Source organism: Gastrolobium bilobum, unplaced genomic scaffold (assembly GCF_033153095.1).
Source record: "Gastrolobium bilobum isolate Gb01-03AN ecotype WA unplaced genomic scaffold, APGP_CSIRO_Gbil_v1 utg36104, whole genome shotgun sequence".
NCBI lineage: Eukaryota > Viridiplantae > Streptophyta > Magnoliopsida > Fabales > Fabaceae > Gastrolobium > Gastrolobium bilobum.
The window spans coordinates 28530-53064 of NW_026899283.1; the positions used below are offsets into that span (position 1 = coordinate 28530).

Here is a 24535-nt window from a genome sequence, read left to right on the forward strand (position 1 = left end):
GAATTTCGAGGAGTCGCAATGATGGGTTTTCCATCATTGCGAGTAACTGTAGGACTCAAACGGCGCCAGTGTTCTGTCCTTGAGACAGAGATGTCCAGCCCAATAGGCTGGTGCTTTTATCTTGGATCTAGTGCCCTCTCCAAAGTATCTATTAATGAGATACCCTTGAGTCAAGCAGATCACTGTGCGCAGAATACTATAACGGCGTTAGCCAATGGGGTGTGTGTATGCGCACAATGACAGCATAACGATTGTGTTGTTGTCCTGTATCCCCACAGCACGTTGTCGAGGTTGTCTACCCACACCCCCTTGTGTTCTTCTAACTTCTTCTTAATTCCTTTGGCTAGCATTTTGTTGGCCGATTCCACTAAGTCGTTGGACTGGGGGTGTTCAATTGCAGCAAAGTGATGTCGGATCTGCAGACTGCTCATTGACTCCCAGAATTTGGCGTCGGTGAACTGGGTACCATTATCTGTGATAATTTCCGCTGGAATACCGAAACGGTATACAATGCTCCTCCAGAAGAACTTCCTTGCCCTCTGAGATGTAATTGTGGCCAAGGGTTGTGCCTCTACTCACTTGGTAAAGTAGTCAATGGCGACAATTAACCATTGCACCGGGCCGGCCGCCATAGGAAAGGGACCCAGAATGTCAATCCCCCACTTGTAGAAAGGCCACGGTGATGTGATTGACGTCAATTCTTCAGGTGGGGCTTTGTGTACGTTGGCGAACCTCTGGCATTTTTCACATTTTTTGACATGCTCATAGGCGTCACGCTCCACGGTTGGCCAATAAAATCCAGCTCTCAGCGCCTTCTTTGCTAGTGAGTGACCGCCCATGTGGTGGCCGTTGATCCTTTCATGTATTTCCTCTAACACGTACTGAACATCGTCGGGGTTCAGACATTTCAGGAGTGGGGTTGAGAGTCCTCGCTTGTACAATCGCCCGTGTACCATGCAGAAATGTGCACTTCTTCTTATGATTTTTCTAGCTTCTTTTTGGTCGGAAGGTAGGACGCCTTCGGCTACGCCTTTGAGCACCACCCTTGATGAGCTCATCAATCTCATCTTTGAGGTGTCTACACTCCTCAGTACTGTGGCCGTTGCTACGGTGGAACTTGCAGTACGCGGCGACTTCTCTGGTTGGCTGTTGGGGTCGTTGGTTGCTCTTGGGCTCTTCTTTGTACTCCGTTTGCAGGACACTGTGTGACTGGCGCCTGATGAACCACGTTCTGAAGGGCGACTGGCATGATTAAATGGTTTGTGACTCTTCCTGCTTTCTTCGACTTGGTTCTTACTCTTGCTGACAGTCGTTTCTTGGTTTTAGGCGTCATCAACTCGACTCCCTTTATACTCTTCAATTCTCATGAATTCCTGGGCCTTCTTCCTGACTTCTTCTAAGTCGGTGATTTCATGTCGGGCGAGTTCGTAAGCGAAAGCTCCCTGTCGCAAGCCTGAAAGGAGTATGTGTACCTGCACCTTGGGGTCTAAACCCTGCACCTGCAAAGCCTCTTTGTCAAAGCGGTCTAAAAAAGATCTAAGGGACTCACGTGATTGTTGGTGAATTTTTTTAAGGGAATGAACGAACTTTGGAACGGGGCGACTGGTTGCGAAGTGAGACTGGAACTTGTTGGCCAAATCGTCCCACTGGGTAGAATGGTGTACCAAGTCAGTGCTCTCCCTCCCAGAAGTGTGGGGAAAGTCTTGCACATAAGAAGATCCGTCTCTCCATGAAGGGTCATGGCCGCTTCAAACTTCTGGACCCACTCAAAAGGGTCTGTGTCGCCAATATATGTGGCAATGTTGGATGGGCCTTTGAAACCAAGGGGTATGGGGGTTAACCGCAAGTTATCGGTCAACGGTTTGTTGCGTCCTGACGTATGAGCGATTGTTATCCTTACATCAGGGTTGCGAGCACGCTGGTCCGGTTGTGGGTGGGGCATATATGGAGCCTCAACCGAATAAGAGAGAGCTGGGGCGTGGTGCAAGGCCCGATTGACACCGTATTCTCATGCACCAATAAATTGTAATAATAGTCAAAGGTTGGAAGAAGGCAAGGTAAAATATTACCTTCATTAGTAAACCCACGACAGGGACCTGTCTATGAATTACAGCGGCAAAAAGTGCAGTACAATCCACATTTGTGTAGGGAGAAGGCCTAAGTGACTGGAAAAGCAACTGATCTGCAGCACTCGTATCCACGCGACACTGCCATTGACAATATAGTCCCATGTTTTAGCATAAGCAGTAATTGAGAAGTACTCACGAAAAAGTTCAATCACAGGTTTATTTAATTTCTCTTGAACCTTGGCAGCTAAATACTACAACTAGAGTAAATATTCATTGGTTTGCACTTGCCTCAGAAAGTTAGGCGAGGACCTGTCAGTGTCAATTGCGCTCTAGAAAGAAGACAATTCGTCTAGAAAGTTTACTCTTTTTGCAAAAACGATAGACAAGGATTGAATATATGAACTTTGAAGAAGTTTTACGGAGCCAACAATACTGGCATTTGATTAGGACATATAGTTTTCACAATGTAAGGGGCAGGTGGGGAAAACAGTATCTGAATGTGGCAATATCTTCCAAATTATTTACCATGAATCAAACACAATAAGGATTTACGCGATGAACTTGTGACAGAGTTTGTTCTAATTGCTAACTTCTTATTGCGCCATATTATACCGGTCAAAACAATTGCAAAATGCTACCTTGATACTGTATTAAATCACTGTTCAGCGGTACCATTATGGCATTGTGGAATCTTTAAAAATACTGTATGAAATTCAACCTTTTATTTCCTTACAATTATAAACTGTAACAAGACTGCAGGAAAAAATTTATCCTCTTTCTTTTCCAAATTTATGATAAAATTCTTTACACACTTCAATTTTTTTTTTTACCATGTTTTGAGTATACTGTTAGAAACTAGTGCAAGAGACTAAGTAGATACAGACAAAAAGGGAAACCAAATATTATGTGATTGCAACTCATAAATAAGAACATAAGATTTTTTTATTTTTTATTTTTTTGGGAAATACATTTTAAAAAAAAAAATACATATATACTCTTACGAAATACGCTGTCCCAACCACGCTAAAACGAAACGCATTTCATTGAGCAATTACCAAAAATAAATAAATAATAATAATAAAACGTGAATCATTCAATAAGCTTTGAATGAGAGATTAGCATTAAGTTAACAACAATTAATAACACACGTTTTATTCAAACAGACTTCAATGTTAGTGATAATTTTCCAAAACCCGGTGATCAAGACGCATAAAAGAAGGAAAAAACGCACTCGAACAGTTTCAAAATCAAAGGAAAAAAAAACCAAAAAAAGCACAGTCAATAAAACAGTTTAAATTCAAAACTTGAATCAACGTTCTGAACAATCACACAAACAAGGCATTATTGATTACCGGTAATTTCCTCACGATATCTGCATTTCCAGCATGAACGGCGAGAAACAAAGGCGTGAACTCGACGCGTACCTGACTCGGCGATTCATGGTGCAGAACCAACTCGGTCCTTCGGATCCTCAAGGTGACGGCGCCGACGAAGTTGACGTCCACCAAGGGATCGGAAATTCAGTCTACGACGGAGCTCAGATCGCCAGAGTGAGAAGCTTCCAAAAGACGCTGCCACACTTCGGTCTCGTAGTCCACCGGAAACACCTGCTTTGCGGTGGAAAACATCGTCAATTTCCAGCGAACTTGAAGCCACCACCTCTCTCTCTTAGAATTGGAGATTGATTTGAAAGCTTTTTTGCTATAGATAGTGGAGAGTGGAAATTAGCGCGGCTAAAAATAACTTAGGGTAAGCTTTCATTTAAATAGGCGGTTAAGTCAGCATTAAAGATATAATGTGATTTTTTTTTTTTTTGGTAAGTAGATATGATATGATTTAAATGTTTTACCATTTAAATCTGAAATTTTATGATTCTTTTTCAATCAAATCGATTTAATCAAGATTTTTTATGATTTTTTTAAGTTAGAATTTTTATTCACTTCATTGTCTATTTCGCGTAGAAAACTTGATTATTCAGCATCCGAAATTTTAGCACAAATACCTAAAAAAATCTAGGCCTTGATTAATTTTCCGCAGTATCCATAGAGAATCAATGTTCTGAAAAATCTCAAACGAATCATGCAAAGCTCTCATATTTTTCTCCACTCAAAACCAAATCAATTGTACTAAGAAAAAATCAAAATCAACTAAGCTCAAATTATGTAATTGAGGTATTTACGTTTTTTTACTAATAAAAATCATTATTTCTAATCATATATTCTTTATTTATCTCTTACAACATGCATATATCAGCATATCTCAAAAGATTCATTAAGCTTTTAGCATTACCAAATACCATGATCAGGCTCGCAAAACATGAAAATATTTTCAGTTCTCCCACATAATACTTAAGGTTCAGTATATTTTTTATTAAATTTGGAAAAAAATCATATAATCAATTTTTCTTATTTTACCAACCCTTTTATGATTATTGTCGTCTAAATCTCACTTTTTTCTATTTTTAATAAGGGAATACATACTCTTATAACACCAAAAATATAATCGCGGAACTGGTCACTGAATGGTCGTTCATTTTATTTGAGTTATTAATAATAAAAAATAATTATTTGTTGCAAAGATTTGTGGCTTTTTACAAAAATATAAATTATTTATGATTCTTAAAATTAAATATTACTTATTTTTTTCAAACAATTAGAAGTTATTTTTTAGAAAATATTAAAGCTACACTTTTTAGGTTTTAGTTTAATGAAAAAATTATTTAATTATCATAAGCTTCTAAACATATTTTTATAATTAAAACACATTTTTAAAGCTAACTACTCAATGGGTTGGAAAAATGTAATCGTAAATAGCATTAAAATATTATTTCAGTAAAACTTATTTTTTAAAGCATCTAACAAAATAAGGTTTGGTTTGTTTTTTGCAGCAACAAAATTAATTAATCCTAAAAGGTATAATAATTAAGCCCAATAGATATAATTATAAATACTATTAATATGTTTAACAAATTCTTATGCAGAAAGTATTTGGAATCATTAAATGCTGAATTCTTTTTCACCTATCAAGTTTGAATTTCAAATTTAAAATTTTTTAATTTTAAATGTTAAATATTTTCTCACCCAATAGACATAATGATAAATATTATTAATAGGCTTAATAATTTTTCATTAAGAAAGTAGTGGTAAATGCGCCCATTCTCCAAATAATATTGTTATTCATCACGAATAAGCGCTTAACAAAATAATATTTTTTTATGCAGCATTAATAGAGTTTACAATTACCTATGTAGAAAGTAGTGAGATATTGATATAGCTCTCTGCCACTAAAAAATGTTGAACTATTTTTCCATCTATATCGAGTTTAAAATTCAAATTTTAAGAAAATAGTGGGATATTCGGATGTCCCCAAAAAATGTTGAACTTCTTTTTCCACCTATATCATGTTTAAAATTTAAAAAAAAAACAATGGGATATTAGTACAAATGTTTGCCACCTAATAATTCTGAACTCTTTCCCACCTATATCAAGTTTAAAATTCGCATTTGAAAAAGTAGTGAGATATTAATACAGATATCTGTCTCTAATTAATGTTGAACTCTTTCCCATCTATATGAAGTTTAGATTTTGAATTTAAAAATTTACTAAAGGAGGAAAGATTTTAAATGGTTTCAAGTGTGAACACAAAGTGAATATTGAAGGAGAGAGCGACATGTCAGGAAACTTGTCAAATAACGAAATTCATTTTTATATATAGATTGTTAAAAAAAATAAAAAAAAATATAAGGAAATAGATTATTTCATCTCAAATATTATGCGAAATTTTGTCTCCTTTGAAGTTTGATGATAAATAGTTAAAAAAAATTAGTGGATATATGTTTTTCTTTATTTTTTATTAAAAATTAATCATTATAATATTTGACAAGGCTTCTTTTAGTAGTTTTTAGAGATAGACTTTCATTTATCGCGATCTGATTGGCAAGTTTTTGAATACCAAAAGAAAATTATTTCTTATTTAAAATCTTAGTTTTCTTAAATGAATAATATATTAATGTATGACTTTTTTAAATTATTTAAAATCCCGAATTGAATATTAGTCGTTTTGTATTCAAAAATAATTTTTTAAAATCTTAATTGAATACACTCTTAAAATAATTCTTCTCTCACCACAAACCATTCTTGCGCAAGCACACTATCAATGAAACTTGTTTTGATGTTATTATAAAAAAATGTGGGGTTATATCGTATATATAGAAATTTTTGGCAAGATATAAGCTCATGCAATAATTGTGCTTTCTTCTTGGATTGGATACTGGAAATGAGTGGAGACACTGGACAGTCAATGTTTTGTATTTGTGTTTTATATGTTTTAATACAGGTAAAGTTGAACAATGTATGCATTAATAAAAGTTTGTAAAATATTTAATGACAAAAATCCTTTTACTATATAGAAATTGGATGGTCATTGGTTACTGAATCAATATTTATTTTTATGGTAATTAAATTTTTATAATTTATTTTTTACAGAATGATAAATGTACTTTTTTTGTATTAGTTATACATCTTTTTAAAAAAATAATTTTTTTTATCTTTTAATATGTAGTTTTTATATTTTTTATATTGTTATAGCTATATATTTAAAATTTTCTGTTAAAAAATACTTGTACGGAATTTTTTTTCATATTTGTATTATTTTTTTAAGTTAAACTTTTAATTTATTTTCTTTTAAAGTTTAAATATGTAATTTCTTAATTTTTTCATTTAAATTTCATTTTTAATTTTTTTAACAACTATACATATATTTTTATAATATTAAATAATTTTTTGTTTAATGTCTAATTTTGTATTAAATTTATTATTATTATTATTTTCCACCACAGAAACATTAAATACTGACTCTTTCTCCACCTATTAAAATTTTTATTTTTTTGTAATTGGTTATACATATATATTTAAAATGTTTATGTTAAACATTTTAAAAAAAAGTACTGATACAATTTTTTTTTCTTTTTTTGTATTATAGTTTGGAATTGAATATTTTGGAGTTGTTGTTTTTTTAAAACAATTTGTTGGCTTCTGGAATATTCACTTTTGTTTTTTATAGGACGTTGGTTTCAAGGCTAATTACGATAAATTTATTGGAAGATAAAAAGCTCCTTATGCCTGTATTATATTTTGAAATTGAAAAGCGATCAATTTCTCTTCTGATTCATATTCCCAATGTGAGCATGCAAAGCATAGTTTTCCAATGCCTAATTACATTGAATTACGATAGGCACTTATACAATAGGCACAAAAAAGTAGAAGAATAAATTAAAGGGAAAAAAGTATCTAATGTTACTTTAGACAATTCTGTCTAATGTTCGCCAAAACGACGTCGTTTTGATGTTGAAAAATTAAAAAATTAGAATGATAAATACTATTATAACCCTGAAACAAATTAAAATTACAAATACACCATGATTTTCGCCCCAAAACGACGTCGTTTCAGCGAACAATAGATAAAGTTATCTAAAGTAACATTAGAAAAAACGAACCCTAAATTAAAAGTGATAATTAGATCAAATATTTCCTAAAAGAAAAATTGCTTTGAGTTCAGAAATTAATGTCATTATAGATCAAAAATTGTCAAAAAAGAAGAAGAATGAAATAGATGAAGTTATAGTTCTTCATTTATAAATCACTTGAAATAAACTCTCACCGAAGCTAATGGCATACTTCCACAATCTGAATCCAGATCATCGTTCAATAATACTCAATATTTAAATACTAACATATGCTATATAGCTAGAAACTTGAAAACGAAAAAGTTCTTGAAAAATATCTCCATATGTTCGCTTGCATCGTCACGATAAGTATATCTGTCAAGAATAAATATAAATTAAAGAACAACAACAACAGTGAGAAACAAACAATGTATGGGCAAAAAGAATAGGAGGGAGAACTCATCTTGCTCTTGCAGGCATTAAATATAGAAAACAGAAGTACTTTAAGATAAAAGAGGAATTTTTACCGTATTGAATTTTGAGATAGTGCCCAAAGAGCATAGATAAGAAAAGCTAAACATAAATATTTAGTCATTTAAAAGTTAAGATATTTTATTATAACACCTCATTCATGATATTGGATTATAGAGAAAATATATATATAGGATTCTTTGACATAGTGTCAAATTTGAAATTTGAAATTTGAAACCTTATCTGAGAGCCGTTAGATAAAAAAATATCAACGACTCTAATTTTTAAGCATGTGACACTATTAGTCTTTTTGATTTAACGGCTCTCAGATGAGGTGTCAAAGGATTCTACCTCGTATAAGAGAGCACAAGAGTGTACTAAGATAAATAATCAATGATTGACAAATTCAACTATCGAATTATACATTCAAAGACCTCTCGACAGTTATTTTATCTTTCTAAGTAATAATACGATTAACCCAACATTTACTATTAATTTTAATTTTGCGTCCTTTTCTCTTATAATATAACATTATCATCTTAATACGTAACAAGAAAGAATCCAAAAATCCTTAAAAACTCTGCTTTGTTATAAGAGTAATATGAAAGTCTGGTCATAATTCAATCAGTTTAAGACTAAGAAACATTGGTCAATAAAGAAACTACCCTTCACATGCTTTGTTAAAAGAGAACTTTCCTACACTTCACATGCTTCACGATACTTAAAAACAATGATAATGAAACCAATGAGAAAAGCCCAGCCCAGGTCTAGGCCCAAAAACAACGAACAGGAACCATATCAGTGACCACATAGTACTTGTCAAAATAAGAGACACAAATCACAAGCCGACATTGACGACTAACGATGAAAAAAATTATCATAGTTATATTTCCCTCTTAATTGGAGTAGCCACGTTGAGATATATATAGTCCAAATCCTCCGAATATCCCTCTCTCTCTCTCCTTCTCTCTCTAACTCTTTATTCTGAAAGGCACATCAACATACAACACTGCATTCACAATTCATATTTTTACAAGTTCCATTTTAAAAAAATATATAAAAATAAAAAAAAAGAGTGAAAAAAGTGGAAGAACATCATGTTGAGGGTTGCAGCTAAGAGGCTTTCTTCTCTCTCTTCATCTCCTTTGAGGGCCAATCACGCCGTTTCCGTTTACCTCTCTCGGAACCCCGTCGATGACCACCGATCCGTTCCTTCCTCCGATCCTAACCCCTTTTCTCATTTCCTTCTTCCCTTCCGAGGTTTGATTTTACCCTTTTGCCCCTCCTTTTCTATATGTTTTGAAATCATTTTAATCTGACTTATCGTTGCATGGTTTATTGGAATTTTTTTATTCTTTATGAATTAGGATTAATATTGTGATTGAAATTAGGAGTGTGAGAAAGTAAAGCACTGGGATTTAGGGCATGTTGGGATGTTCAGTGAGGGGGGAAAGGAATCAAAGGAAAAAAGGGTAGAGAATGGAAATTTGAGTAACGATATTCTTTCTATTTGTTTGGATGTTTAAAATCGTCCGAAAATTTTGGGGTGCTTTGAATGTTCAAAAAAGTTAATAAGGGAGGGAGGGTTTTGGATTTTCATATGAAATTCCCTTTTTTTCTTACCTTCCTTTTAAAACACCTAAACAAGAGGAAGGTTTACCTATATAAAACCACTTTTTTCCCTTCCTTTTCTTCTATCCAAACATACACTAACTGAAAGTAAAGAAGGAAACTTAGTAGTATAGAGATAAACTAACACTTGAAAGAAGTTACTGCCTAACTTTTATTTATTCCTTTGCATGTGGTAGTACTACTACTACCCGCTGAAGATAAATTGCTGCTATCACTGAAACCTTATATGGATTGAAATCATGAAGTTTTTTCAGTTTCGGTAAATAGTTCATCTATGTTTTGTCAAAAAAGAAGGAAAGAAAAAAGCTGCAAAGCCATGGTTATGTAGATATTGATGTGATAAACATAATTAGGAACCGTGTGGTTCCAATTTCCAAATTAAAATGCCGTATGACTTTCTTACTTCAGTCAATGGATGCTGTGATTTGAATAGGCTTTGAATTTAATAGTTGTTTTCATCCATTTTTCTTTCTTTTATTCTCTTTTTCTAATATTTGGAGGAAGACTAAACATATTTGATGGGCTTAATATAAGAAGTCTTTGAGACTGTTGAATGTGTGGTATCTTTTTCTGCTACTATCATATGTTTCCTCTCTTCAGTATCAATGGATCAATAATTTGTAACAAATCATTTATTCAATGATTCTGTTATTCATTAGTAAGGTCTGTCTATTCTGGTGGAGCAACTTGTCTATACTGTTAAAAAGTACAGACATATTATTTGTTTACTCTCACAAGTCGGGATTTTGTTAAGGGTAGGAACCCTTAAGAGAAAAGGAAAAGAGGAAAGGAAGAAGGAAAACTTCGGATTATTAGTCAGATGATCACAAAGTACAGATTATCTCCCCTTTATTCACTTCTTGAGGATGACTCTTACGTAACAACTCTACAACCATATCATAACTGCCTAACTACTCATATAACAGACTAACAGCTAACAGCTTATCCACGTGCTGATCTCATCACCTAACATTCCCCTCCCCTTGACATTGAACCTTGTCCTCAAGGTTCCATGGATACAACAACAAAAGTAAAAATAAAAAATTGGAGATTCACCTGGGTCCCGAGGAAAACAAAAGAAGAATAAAGAAATGAAATATACTGTTTCAGCATTGTATCTCACCACTTGCAAATCAAGCCCAGCAGCAACTGAATGTATGTGTATCTGTCTACACTGTTCTAAGGCTGCAAGCTCCGCATTAATACACACACCCCCTGAAATGCTATGCACGGTAGACATAAAACCATGGCATCTCATGTCAGCGAAGACCATTAACGCATATATGCACCGTGAATTCTGAGCAAGATCCACAATCATGGCCGAATAACAAACATCACTTCTGTGTGGAATTTCCTTCGAACAATTTGCGTGTATGGTGGGGTGTTAGGAAACCTCTTGACCCAAATGGTGGCTGGCATTTGTTGAAGCTGTTGAGACGCAACAAGAAGAGGTCAGTGGGCCCCACCATTGAATGATCTTGTTCTTGGCTCATATCAGCCATTGTTGTTGGAGATTTTTGCAAGATGGGTTGTTTCTGTTTCTGTTTCTGAGTGTGAATGTGATGATTGACACCACCATTGCCACAACCCATTAATGGTGTCGGAGAAATTGCAATTATGGGTTTTTGTTGACTCTGGATCTGTACTTCTCCCATTCTTGAATCTTTTCTTGGATCGAGACGAATAAAGAGAGGAATCTCCATTCTCACCCCTTTGAGTAAGGAATGCTGGTCATGATTCTCGAGCTTAGTCGAACTCTGAAACAAGGGAGAAACCTCCACCTGAGGATTGATAGGAGGTGAATCACGTGGTTGAGCATTGCGACCAAGAAAAACTTCTTGAAATTGCTGCATTGATTCACTAACATAGCGATTTGGTTTCTGGTGTCAGTAGCTTGAACACGAATCTCTTCAAGATTGATGTGAACATGTTGCTGAAATGAATTAAACTCTTCTGAAAGTTCTTGAACTCTTATTGTGAAATCAAGAAGATGAAGAGAATGAAAGCACCAGTGTTAAGGGTAGGAACCCTTAAGAGAAAAGGAAAAGAGGAAAGGAACGAAGGAAAACTTCAGATTATTATTCAGATGATCACAAAGTACAGATTATCCCCCCTTTATGCACTTCTTGAGGATGACTCTTAAGTAACAATTCTACAACTATATCATAACTACCTAACTACGCGTATAACAGACTAACAGCTAACAGCTTATCCACGTACTGATCCCATCACCTAACAGATTTTATGGCGAGTGGTTTTTATTGCAATAATAGTGCTTATGCCTAGTCTTTAGGTTCTTTAATTAGGTTGAAGCAAGCTTTTTTTTCCCCCCCAGTAATTGATTTATTATTTTGTTTGTCCAACTGATTTTGTCCAGGTTTTGCTACTGAATCACTGATTCACCCAAAGGAAAACAGCATTATTCCTGAGATTCCAGCAACTGTCGCTGCTGTTAAGAACCCTACTTCTAAGATTGTTTATGATGAGCACAACCATGAAAGATTTCCACCAGGTGACCCAAGCAAGAAGGCATTTGCCTACTTTGTCCTAACAGGTGGTAGGTTTGTCTATGCTTCTCTGGTACGTCTCCTTATACTCAAGTTTGTGCTCAGCATGTCTGCCAGTAAGGATGTTCTTGCTATGGCCTCGCTCGAGGTTGATCTCTCCAGCATCGAGCCCGGCTCTACGGTGACTGTGAAGTGGCGTGGAAAGCCGGTGTTCATCAGGCGCCGAACAGAGGATGATATTAATCTGGCAAACAGTGTTGATGTTGGATCTCTTCGTGATCCCCAGCAGGACTCAGATAGAGTCAAGGACCCAGAATGGCTCATTGTGATTGGGGTTTGCACACATTTAGGTTGCATTCCATTGCCAAATGCTGGTGACTTTGGTGGATGGTTTTGCCCATGCCATGGATCACATTATGATATTTCTGGCAGAATTAGGAAGGGACCAGCACCATACAATCTTGAGGTTCCCACTTACACCTTCATGGAAGATAACAAGTTGATGATTGGTTGAAAATGATGGTCCTGCACCCTTGTGGAACAAGTTTACAATTTTTTTTCTTTTAATTTATTGGATAATGATGAAATGTGCCTTTTAAAACTATTTTACTTTGTGTGTCCCTTATCCGTAATGTTTAGCAAGTGGTTTATGTAGCTCGGAAATTGTAACTGTTACTGTTTGGCGAGACTTATATCAATAATCGCCTGGCTCTTGCTTAGTATATAGCTGTCGACTTAAGGAATGTTGAATTTGCATCATGCATATCATTTTGACATTTGCTTAGCCATTAAGTATGCCAAAGCTGCCATAACATGCTTCCCTCTACTGCCTTTACTCTTTAGAGAAGAATGGAAATTCAATTACAGGTAGTTTACGGGTAAGTTGGCAATTTGCTTTTTTGTGTACAACATGTGGTAGTTATAATTTGTGGTGTAAATAGATCTTGTCACATCTAAAAGGCTAGATTCACGTTGAATATTTTATGTTTAGTCTTGCCTATGAATTTGATGCAGGCTAAATTGCATGACTGACCTAGCTTATTATTTAAGATTATAAATTGTGATAAAACTTCAAGTTTTTAAGTATACCTCGTTTATCAAGCCTTCCCTAATTGATTTGAAGCAAGTCACAAAATAAGAAAAGTTATTTATTTTGCACATAAATTATTCTAATTTTGTATAAAAATTCACGCACACATTTATACATAGAGGGTCAAGATTAATTTACATTGGTGTAAATTATATTTTTAATCTTGGCTATTTATTTTATTTATATCTAACAATTTGATATATTAGATATACGATTTATTAAAACAAGCAAATTAATGATAAAAATTTAATAAATAAATCTTAAATTTTTATTTTTATGTTGGTGTAAAAATAATTTGTCCCATATATGTACTATAATTTTTTACCCAATTTATTACATAATAAAATGTGTATCACGTCAAGAACTATTGTTCAAATTAAATTACTTTTTCTACCGTCAATGTAAATAAGTTATTTACATTGAGATCAAAATGACGTGGTTTTGAGACGGAAAGATCATTCAGTTGTCATAGATAAATTAATAGTTGATCTTTTTTCACTCTCTATCGTGTTATGTTGTTGGTAACTATTGATGTATTTGAAAATGGCCGAAATCGTCTTACATGACCACATGTCATACACTCTTTCATATTCCCTTTTCTTCTTCAATTTTCAACTCTACTCATTTCTTATTCATAACACTTTCTATGACAATTAGATAATTATTCTTGTACTCAAGTGAGAATTTAGAGAATGTAGGGTGATTAATTAGAGAAAAGTTTTAGTAGTGTATACATAAAATAATATGTTGAATGTTGATTCCGTAATCTAGATGAAAGATTGCTAGATATGAAACAACATGGTTTATCTTCTGCCAAAGAAATGATAATCCCTTATGTTTTTGTTTTTTGTCATGCTTGACATTGACGTGAGTCCCCTTCTTGTTATACTCCAATAAAGTTGGGCAGTGTTTATCTGACTGACATTTAAAAGAAATGTTTAATGAATATATAGAGTTGCAAATTCATGTTTTTTTTTTAATGTGACATGCATGCACTATATCAATTTAGAGAGAAATTTAATGAGAAAAAACAAGTATGATTTTTTTTCACCTTTCAATTGAAATAATTTTCTGTCTCAGCAAAAAAAATTTCACTCAATGGACATTTTAAAATGAAAAACAACTTTAATTTGAATGGGAAAAGAAAAAAGAAAAAATAATAGCATAAAGCATGAGTTAATCTATTTTGAGAATATAACATTAGGTTTGAATAAATCAAACCATATTTTATTTTGTTTTTAGATTCACGTAGGTACAACTATAATTTAACTCTCTTTGTCCCTCACTTTCAGAAAGATGAACAATCGCTTGGCCATGTACGTGAATTCCCTTCCGAAGAAACCGAACCTTCATTCTCTAGACAACATTACTGATGTGACCAACCAACACGCATGTGGTGGTTTCATTTGTTAAACAGGAACTTGAATTATTATTATTTTGTGGCGTGGTTGTTATAGCAATGTGAAGCATCTTTGTGCCTGGTTTGCCAAGCATGAATCTTATTCCATGATGTGTTGCGAAGAAAGACTTAGTTTCATCTAAGTTTCACGTACCCTTTTTCACAAATCGTATATAAACGGTTGTTTTAAGCACCCTTTGATTTAGCTTAAAAGAAAACCAAAGATGGCACGTTTGGATTCAAAAGGAATGGGTCTCGAGAAGAACAAAGAATTCATTCGGTTAGAGCGTGAATCCGTCATTCCAATTTTGAAGCCTAAGCTCACCATGACATTGGCCAACCTTATTAGTATGTTTTGTCTCAACCTTTTTTCTTTTTCCTATATGCATTTGCTAAAAACTTATTACCTTGGAATTCGTTTCTATCTTGTTTTTTTTTTTTTTTTTTTTTCTCTTCTTTTTGTTGTTTATTACCCTTCTCGTAATCATAAAAATTGCTATTTTTTATGGCAAATTTGTATATATATTAATTTCTTATTAGCAAAAATATTCCTTAGGAAGTAGAAATCTCACTAATGTATGTTGTATTTAAGGACTAAATATTTGTTTAAATAAGAGTAAAGCTCAAATTTGAATATATATTAATTTCTGAAGTCGCAAAGATAATCTCTAAGAACTAGAAGTGTCACTAATGTATGTGGTACTAAAAACTAATATGATTGATATTTTTTTATCATATTAGTCCTTAGGTATCGAATATTTAGATGAGAGTAAATTAGGGTATGATTCTATAATTAATTCTCATGAGTTAATTTATTTACTGTAAAATTTTGTGTAGTCCAATTTGAGAGTTTATTACTTAAATAAGAGTAAAACCATTTTTGATCCCTAACAAAAAATACGGTCCCCATTTTAGTCCCTTACAAAAATAAATTAGTCAATTAGTCCCTAACAAATTCAAGGTGGACCCATTTTAGTCCTTTCGAGCGACTAATATGGGTCTTTTTTGAATTTGTGAGGGACCACGATTTCAACTAAATGGGTCCACTTTGAATTTGTTAGGGACTAATTGACTAATTTATTTTTGTAAGGGACTAAAGTGAAAACTGTGTTTTTTGTTAGGGACTAAAAATGATATTTACTCTTTAAATAATTATGTTTCTTACATGGGAATTACTTTTCTCATGTTACATAAACAAAATATTATCTCCTACACTCACATTTCTCAAATGGGTCCCACAAATTTTTTCTCTCTCACCTTTAACTTTTTTCTCTCTCCTACTTTTTGTTTGAGCATGAGATAGTACTTCTCTTATACAACATAAGAGAAGTATTACCCTTCTTACATATCATTTAGTTTCTCCCATAACTAACATTACCAAATTCATTTCATTATTTTTCTTTCTCTTTTATTAATCAGCATATATATAATCATTTATCTAAGTTTGGAGAGTAACATGTTGCATGTAATTTCTTCTCTTGGTCGTTTTTAAAAGGCTCTCTGAACTTTTTGGTACGAGAAATTTGCTATTTTGGGTCTCTTTGAACATTATTGTGCTTGGTTGTATTCTTAGTTTTACTTGGAACAGAGGATTTTTGGTTCTTTTCGGTGTTGGGGCCCCTTCAAAAACAAAATTGGCATAAAATTTCATGATATTGCCTACCCCATATATAATTCAATTGTTTAGTGCATTTGTTGAGTTAAAAGTTTTCAATTTTGATTTAGATGAAATGATATATAAACAGCTTTCCCCCATTCCTTCTTTCCAAAGCTGCTATTCTCTGTGGAGTTGAGTCATTTGGGTACTATGTGCAGAACATAGTTCCGACAAAGCTGAGTTTTTGAAGCTATGCAAAAGAGTAGAGTATACAATTCGAGCTTGGTACCTTCTACAGTTTGAGGACATGATGGTATTCTTTTCTTGACCATTTTGAGATATAATTAGCGCGGAATGTTTTTAAATTTTTGTGTGATCTTGTCTCATAAAACTTGTGTCTATCTCACTTTTTATATAGGTTTTCACAAATTATAATAGGGTCTCACTCATTTAATATTAGATAAAGGGAAAACCCCGGTACACAAGCCTCCCTGACTTGCAAAAGTAGGAGTGAGGGTCAATTCTATGATTTAATATCAGATATAGACAAAATTTTCACATGAACTAACAAGGTCATGTTAAAAGAACCCATGAGAGAATCCATTCACAAATTTAATGTAAAAATTTGATATTGTGTCTATCTTTCTCTTTTGATAATATGAGAGAAGACACAGAATTTTCATATGACAAGGTCATGTAAAAAATTCACATGAGAGGATGCATTCTCTTAGCTAGCCATATGTTTGGAGCCTGATCATTTTGTGCCTACAGCAACTCTACTCCCTCTTTGATCCTGTATCCGGAGCACAGAAGATGGAACAACAGAAGTTAACTCCGAAAGAAATTGATGGACTAGAACAGAATTTCTTGACGTACCTTTTTGAGGTATTTTGGATACTACATGAATTTCCAATGTCTACATCTGAACCTACTTTCAAAGCAAGTTGGACCAGTCAAGGATTTATAGTATGAATATTAAAATGAAACAGAAAAACTCAATGCATGACAATATGTAATACAAAGAATGAAACTACCTTTGAATAGAGGAATAATTTAGTAATAGTTTAGCTTTGTCCAGGAATTGATGAAGGATGAGGCATTGTAGGGTTTGTGACTTTGGCTCAATTGATTTTCCCTGTGTTGGTATAAGAATGACAAGGTTAATCAACTACTTTTTTCTGTAACATAAGTAATGTGGTTAAAAGCCTTTAGTTTGTAGAGTAAACACTGTGAGGGCATGAAAAGGGTGAAGCTTGAGGTAGTTGTATGGCATAAAGGTATTTGGTGAATAAGATTTACATGAACAACATTCGGGGACTGATTGAAAGAAAGTAGCAATACATATATACTTTTAGGGAAAAATACTTTTGTTTTTGCTATCGATTTTTTTTTTTTCTCTCCCGTGGATCCCATTGTAAAGAGATGAAAGAGAAAAAATTAATGGGATCCACCCACTTTTATGTGAGTGTGGCAGAAAACAAATTTTGCAACAAAAGCAGAAATATTAAGCCCATATTTTTCATATCTGTTTCTCTTGTAATCTGAAGATTCTTTGATTCTTTATGCAGGTCATGAGAAAGAGCAACTTCAAGATTGCTACTCAAGATGAGATTGAAGTTGCACGTTCTGGACAGTATCTTCTAAATCTTCCCATCACTGTTAATGAATCTAAGGTTTGCAAACTCAGTATTGAATTTTGTAACTCTTAATGTACAAGCATAATTTATGTGTCTTTAATGGCATAGGTTACTTGAGATGCTTGATTGTGCTGATAACAGTTGCTGATCTCAGTGTTTTTGCTGAATGTAGCTTGACAAGGTGCTTTTGAAAAAGTATTTTGAAACGCATCACTATGATAACCTTCCAGATTTCTGTGATAAGGTATGACTTTAAATCTAGAATAAGGAGTACATATCCATCCATCAAGGATTTTTTGGCACCATGGTGTTCATTATTTTGTTTTCTGCATTGGGAAGTTCTTTTGTTTATTTGGCCATTGGGGTTTGAATAAATTGAGTTCAAGGATGCTGTATGCAATTGTATTTATGAGTCATCATCTTCCATCTGTTTGAAATTTTGATTTCTTTTGATTTATGAGATGGGGTTTTGATTTGTTCTAAGGTCTTTTTGCAGTTTTGTATCTCCATGCTTGTCAATCTAGTATCAACTGCATGATATTTGATCTTAAGGTGTTGCAAGATGTTGATAATTTTCCATCCATATAATCTTCCTGGTGGTGTTACTCATCAAGTTAGCTGCATGAAAAAACAAATTGACAAAAATTGATAATCTAGGTCTATTTAGGTCTTTAGAAACTTTTGAAGTCCTAACATTATTCTCCCATTTCATTAAGTGATGGGTATCATAGAGGACTGAAAAGGTTTATTATACATAACATAATCTTGTAGTTGAGCTTCATTTTGCCTTTTGAGATATTAAAGTATCCTTCTAGATTCACAATTACAAATTATAATTTTTTGTTACGGGTGGATTGATTTATTAAATATTCATTTTGTTAGAAATATCTTACTTGAAACAAAAATAAAAAAAGAGAGTTGATAATGCCTAACAACTTGTTCTGAAGGTGCTTCTTTCGAGACAGTTGTTCATATGTGAAGAGTTGGATGTTTTTGCTGGGAAAACAAAATTAACCTGATCTTCCTCATAAAGTCAAAACATGTTTTGAGTGACAAATTTATACATGTTGATGAATATGCACTTAATGTTATGGTAGTCGTCCAACCTTGAAGATTTGAACTAAAGACTGGGAATTACTAAAAAGTAAACTTTTTGTGTTTGTAAAAAACAAGTTTGCTTTTATTACATCTTTACTTGTTTGATGCTAGCTTGACTGCAGTTGATCTCTCCCTTTCTCCATTCTTCTTCTCTCTCCCTCACACACACATATACATATTCGTACACAAATACACACCATGCACGTGCGCGCACGCACACAATCTAGAAGCTTATTTATATTTATTTCAACATAACAGGTAGGATGATCCTGCATACATAAAAACAACAATCAGAATTAGTTTTTTAGTTACATGGTCTTAGTCTGTTTGTTAAATGGCAAGTTAATACATCCTCCTGTTATTTTAGTATGTTATCTTTCGACGCGGCATTGGAATTGATAAAACAACCGATTATTTTATCACGGAGAAAGTTGACATGCTCATAGGACGTTTTTGGGCATACCTATTGAGACTAACTAGGTAAGGAACACTTACGCTTGGAGTTGAATTTTCATTAATTGATGCGAATCAAGAATTCATTATGACAAGTCATGATTTCAATAATTATTTGAACTTTTTTATTTTCATGTTTGAATGAATATAGTCATTATCATCTGCTCCTTCTTAGCAGTGAAAGGCCTTACCCTGGAACCTATATAATGGCTACTTACCTGTGAATCTACCAGAGCATTCATAGCATGTTTCTTAGGCTTTTTCTTTGGAATCCTTTAAAATATATGGTTCTTGCAGGTTGGAAAAGTTTATATCAAGAAGGTCAAAAAGGCATCACAAGAAAGATGCTAAGAAGGATGATGAAATTGACTCAAAAGAAGCTTATCGAGGTGACCTATATGAACGGATACGTCTTGAGAATATGCCATTGAGGTATTGTTGAATCTTTTTTTTTTATTGTGTGTGTGTTGTCCATCTTCTTGTGGTTGCTTCAGCTGCTTCTCTTGTTATCCCTGTTATCTTCTTTTCTTTCTGAAATGGGACACTTCATAGTTCATTTATATGACATTATTATAATATATGCTTAGCATCGTCTTGAATAATGTTTCCTACTTCTGCTAATTTAGACTTGTGTAAATCCTCTATGTTGCAGCTAAATTGTGGTGCAGTAGAGCTAGGTTTGTATATCCCTTAGAGGGTAAAGTATCTGATTGTGTGATTGCTATAGGAGGCCATGGTATAAACCAAAGTTCTAAAGGAGTCACCGCAAGTGCTATCTCAGGTGCGGCTTAGAGATGGGAAATGTGTAAGAGCACGGTAGCTCTAAATTTCAGTAGAGTAACAACTTATAAAATATATAAATCCAAGGTGCCTCTTCCACGAGTGAAGAGAGGTATATATAGGTGAAAAATATTCCCTAACGATATGAGAGAAAGAGTTTAATTGTTTTTCCCACTACCTCACTGTTGTATATGAGAAATTACTCCACCATCTTGTACAAAGGGTGAGCTGTGTAAGGGAGTGAGACATCATCTGCATTAAGGTCTATGTGATTAGTATGGGAAGGCAAGAAAGTGATCCCTTAATGGGCGGCCCATATGTATTGGGCTGTGGAGACCAGTCAAGAACAATAGCTTCCATTTAACGGAAGATTCAAATTATCGTTATCTACTTGATGTCAAATAAAAGTTAATTATTCTGGAATCACAACCATTACAGCAGTACAGCCTTGTGGAAATTTTAACAATGAACATTTACAAGCTAGTAGTCCTCCAGTAGAAACTTTGAATTTAGATTTCTCATAGATTCAGAAAATGATTCATAAGGCTCACAGTTCCATGTTTATTGTTGCATTTATCTGAGAAATGCAGGCTGTTTTCTTTCTCGCCAAAATTGCTAAGCTCATGCATTAAAATTATAAATCTTGAATATTTGATTATCTTGTAACTCATGAGATTGTTTGGTGCAATTTCCAGTTTCAGTAATTTGCTGAACAAGACCTTAATCCAAGAACCTACATTTGATAGGATAATTGTTGTATACAGGTAGTGCTGCCTTATATCTCTCTAATTTCTACAATGCTTATTTGTTAGAATCAAAATCTTCTTTCATTAAAGAAAAGACAGATAATTACAAACTTGTTTGTTTATTATCTATAGAAATAATAAAAAAAGTTGTTCTGAAAATTCTCTTGTAATTGTAGTTTAGTACGTAGTCCTTTTCCCTTTCAAAGCCGGAATCATAGTTTCTCAAGTCATCACATTGAACATATCAGTTTATGTTTGAAAAATGAGGAATTTGAGTTATCTTCGTAGGGTTGGGTTCTTGTAAGTTATGCTTGGAATTAATAAAACTGTTGTAGATAAACCATGAATAGTATTTAATTTAAGTATAAGTTGGAATTTTTTTCTTCAGGCAAGCCAGTAACAATTCAAAATCAGAACGAGGAATAACTGTGAAGCATTTCAAAAACATTCCAATGGCTGATATGGAAATTGTTCTTGTGAGTTACCTCATTTGTGAATTATTTTCCATAACATTCCAATGGATGTGTTATTACCAAATTTCCTTTTGTTCTGAACTTTTTACTTGACAGCCAGAAAAGAAAAATCCTGGTTTGACTCCAATGGATTGGGTCAAGTTTCTTGTATCTGCTATAGTTGGGCTGGTTAGTTTTTCAATACAAATCAAGTTTCTCTATCATAGTGTTATTGTTCTTTGTCATCTTGCTCTAATGCACTTAATATGTTTATTCTTCACAGGTTGCTGTAGTTAGTTCCCTTCAAATGCCTACAGCTGATTTTCGGGTCATTGTTGCCATTCTCTCCACGGTAGTTGGTTATTGTGTTAAAACATACTTCACGTAAGCATGTAACGGTTTCCTTTCTTTGGAAATGAATGTTTTGCATTGATTATTTTGAGAACTGTACCTGCAACAATAACTCTTAAGATTTGATACTCTTAATAATGGGCATTCAAAGGTGGTGGTTAATATTTGAATTTAAGCTAGATCAGGTATTTTTAGAGTATATTCTGTTGGAAATATTCAAGTGTGCATAGTGAAGTCGCACATTGATTTAAAAATGGACCAAATGATGATCATATAAGTGTAAAAGACCCATAAACTCTATGCCTTAAAGTTTTGAGTTCAAATGTGGTGTTAAAATCATTTGTAAGGGTTTGTCGCTTAGCCCATGTATGAGAGGTATCTCTTGAAAGGGTTTTGGGTTTTCTCCTATATCATTCTTAACATATTCTTGTTTAGACTGGTCGTTTAGTCATGTTGAAAATTGAATCTTTGTTTAAAGGAAAAAGTGTATATCATTTTAAAAGATGTAAAGTTATGTCATTTTAAGTAAGACAAAAAGATAAGTAAATGAGGAGAGAGAGTGGACAAAAAAATATACAGTTGTGGGTCTCACCTTTTTGTGAGAGTGAAATGACAGAAGTTGTGTCATTTAAAAGAACAAACACTTTTCCCTTGTTTAAATTTCATTCAACAAGGTTTTAGATTATTTTAACTTTTTTTAATATTTTGGGGTCAAACATACCACCAGTTTGTGGTGTATAGAAAAGTTAATGCGATTGATGAATCTATTTAACTAATGTGGCTTCTAATCTTTAACTTCCCATAGGTTCCAACAAAACTTGACTGCATACCAAAATTTGATTACACAATCAATGTATGACAAACAACTGGACAGTGGAAAGGGCACACTTCTCCATTTATGTGATGATGTCATTCAACAGGAAGTAAGTGCTAGCTTGATGTGTGCTTTGTGTCATTACATTTGTTTTCCAGTTATATTTCCAATATGCTAGTAATGAGTATTTTTGTTAACTTGTTTTTGTCATCGTTTCAAAATAGATAGGGCTAGCCAGTTCCAATGTAATGATAACCTGGAACTGTCCTGTATTAGTCAAGTCACCCTTCAATAACCATGAGTGCGACTATAATATTTTCTGTATCTCTTGAATGAGAGTAGATTGTTTGAGGATGTTATAATTATCCTTTGTTATAATGGAATAATTTTCTCTAAGCTTGACCCATGGATTTTTCCTCATTATTAAAGGGTTTCCACGTTAAAAATTTGTGTGCTTTATATTTCCTCTCCTCTTCTGTTTGTTTCTTTTGTGGGTAATCTATCGCATTGTAGGTAGAGTTTACAAAACAGTTATTCACTTGTATAAGACTGACTTTGATTACATTAAGAAGTAAATAACTAGATTGTTGGAAGATCAACTCCTACCCTTTTTGAGTTTTAAGCCAGCTTGTGATTTTGCTGTATGTAGCTATGCACCAGCCAAACATCTAAAATATACTAATCTTATATTCTTAATGTGCAGGTCAAAGAGATAATAGTTTCATTCTTTATTCTGATGGAACAGGGAAAAGCTACAAGACAGGTATAAGCAACAATATTAATTAAGCAATCTTGTTTTCTTATTTTTCTCTATTGCTTTTTTAATTTTGCAATACTAACCTATAGTTAGGGAAACAAGAGTTTTTCTCAGTGCTACTTTTATAAGCTGTATGGTAACGTGAATCAGGATCTCGATAAATGGTGTGAGGAACTAATCGGAGACGAGTTTGGGGAGACCTGTAATTTTGATGTGGATGATGCAGTTGAGAAATTAGAGAAGTTGGGAATTGTTACTCGGGTGAGAATCCCTTCTAAAGTGATTATACCTGTGGTGAAGTTTACAATATTGCATCACTTTAAAGTAAATGTATCTTTGATTTGCCTAAAAAAAGTTTCTAATATGTTATCACTAAGTTTGGTAATTTTGGTTGTGGAAGCAGTTGAGGACATATTTGATTAAAATAAAGCCCCGTTTTTTGCCAAAGGAACGAGCCATTTTGTTTACTCTATGATGCATCAGTTATGTCCATTTTGAAGATTTTAGTGTACTTGCATGAATGTGTTAAATGACAATTGGAATTTTCTTTGTTGCTTTGAGGTAGTATCTACAGTAATAGCTTCTAGTTTTTCTCAAGTAGAGTTAAGTGCATACCTCAATTTGGGTGAATGATGGAGTTGTAGGGTGATATGTTTGGTAGGAGATTATTTTCAATTGTTGTTACCAAAGACATGTTGCTCTGAAGATTTTGATTTCTTTGTTGCTTACAAGCTTTGCTTGGAATTCAGGATACAATTGGCCGGTATCAATGTGTTGGGCTGAAACGGGCTAATGAGATCATAGGCACTACCACTGAAGAGCTTGTCCTAAAGGCAAAACAGGGAAACATTACTCCTTGATGGTGTTTTGGAATATTTATCAATATTTAGGGAAATATAAGAATCATGTTACAGGAATGACACTGTTCATTCCTGCAACAAGGATCCGGCAACGTATCTTGAGGATACGGCGTCGTATCCTGATTGTAGTTTGACTTTTTTTTTTTTAAGCGTGGGACCCACACTTAATTTGTGTGTGCAGGAAAATGGTCTTGTCATGTGACATGACAAAAAGCGAACCCCAATATTTATGTCTCGTAATTTCACACTTGCCACTATCTTTTTCAATATTTTATTCTTTTGTAAATCTTTTATGTGTGTTCATAAAACCTTTATTTCAGATTCTGAAATACACTTGATTAAAATGCTTGGCCAAGTTCATTATTTTCAAGCTGCTATG

General features: G+C 33.6%; 2 protein-coding genes across 2 annotated transcripts; both read left to right on the forward strand.

Moving 5' to 3' along the window:
• Positions 1 to 8923: 8923 nt before the first annotated feature.
• LOC133289153 (cytochrome b-c1 complex subunit Rieske-4, mitochondrial-like) lies at positions 8924 to 12946 on the forward strand. The gene is made up of 2 exons (XM_061487023.1): positions 8924 to 9243; positions 11993 to 12946. The coding sequence occupies exons 1-2, from the start codon at positions 9081 to 9083 to the stop codon at positions 12634 to 12636; spliced, it is 807 nt and encodes a 268-aa protein (XP_061343007.1). The 5' UTR covers positions 8924 to 9080; the 3' UTR covers positions 12637 to 12946.
• A 1913-nt stretch (positions 12947 to 14859) lies between these two features.
• LOC133289154 (uncharacterized) lies at positions 14860 to 24404 on the forward strand. Its single transcript, XM_061487024.1, has 15 exons — positions 14860 to 14959; positions 16427 to 16521; positions 16980 to 17093; positions 17777 to 17881; positions 18018 to 18089; positions 19311 to 19423; positions 19694 to 19828; positions 20872 to 20940; positions 21311 to 21398; positions 21492 to 21563; positions 21658 to 21758; positions 22531 to 22648; positions 23243 to 23302; positions 23447 to 23557; positions 24046 to 24404. The coding sequence occupies exons 1-15, from the start codon at positions 14860 to 14862 to the stop codon at positions 24154 to 24156; spliced, it is 1464 nt and encodes a 487-aa protein (XP_061343008.1). The 3' UTR covers positions 24157 to 24404.
• The last annotated feature ends 131 nt before the right edge of the window (positions 24405 to 24535 follow it).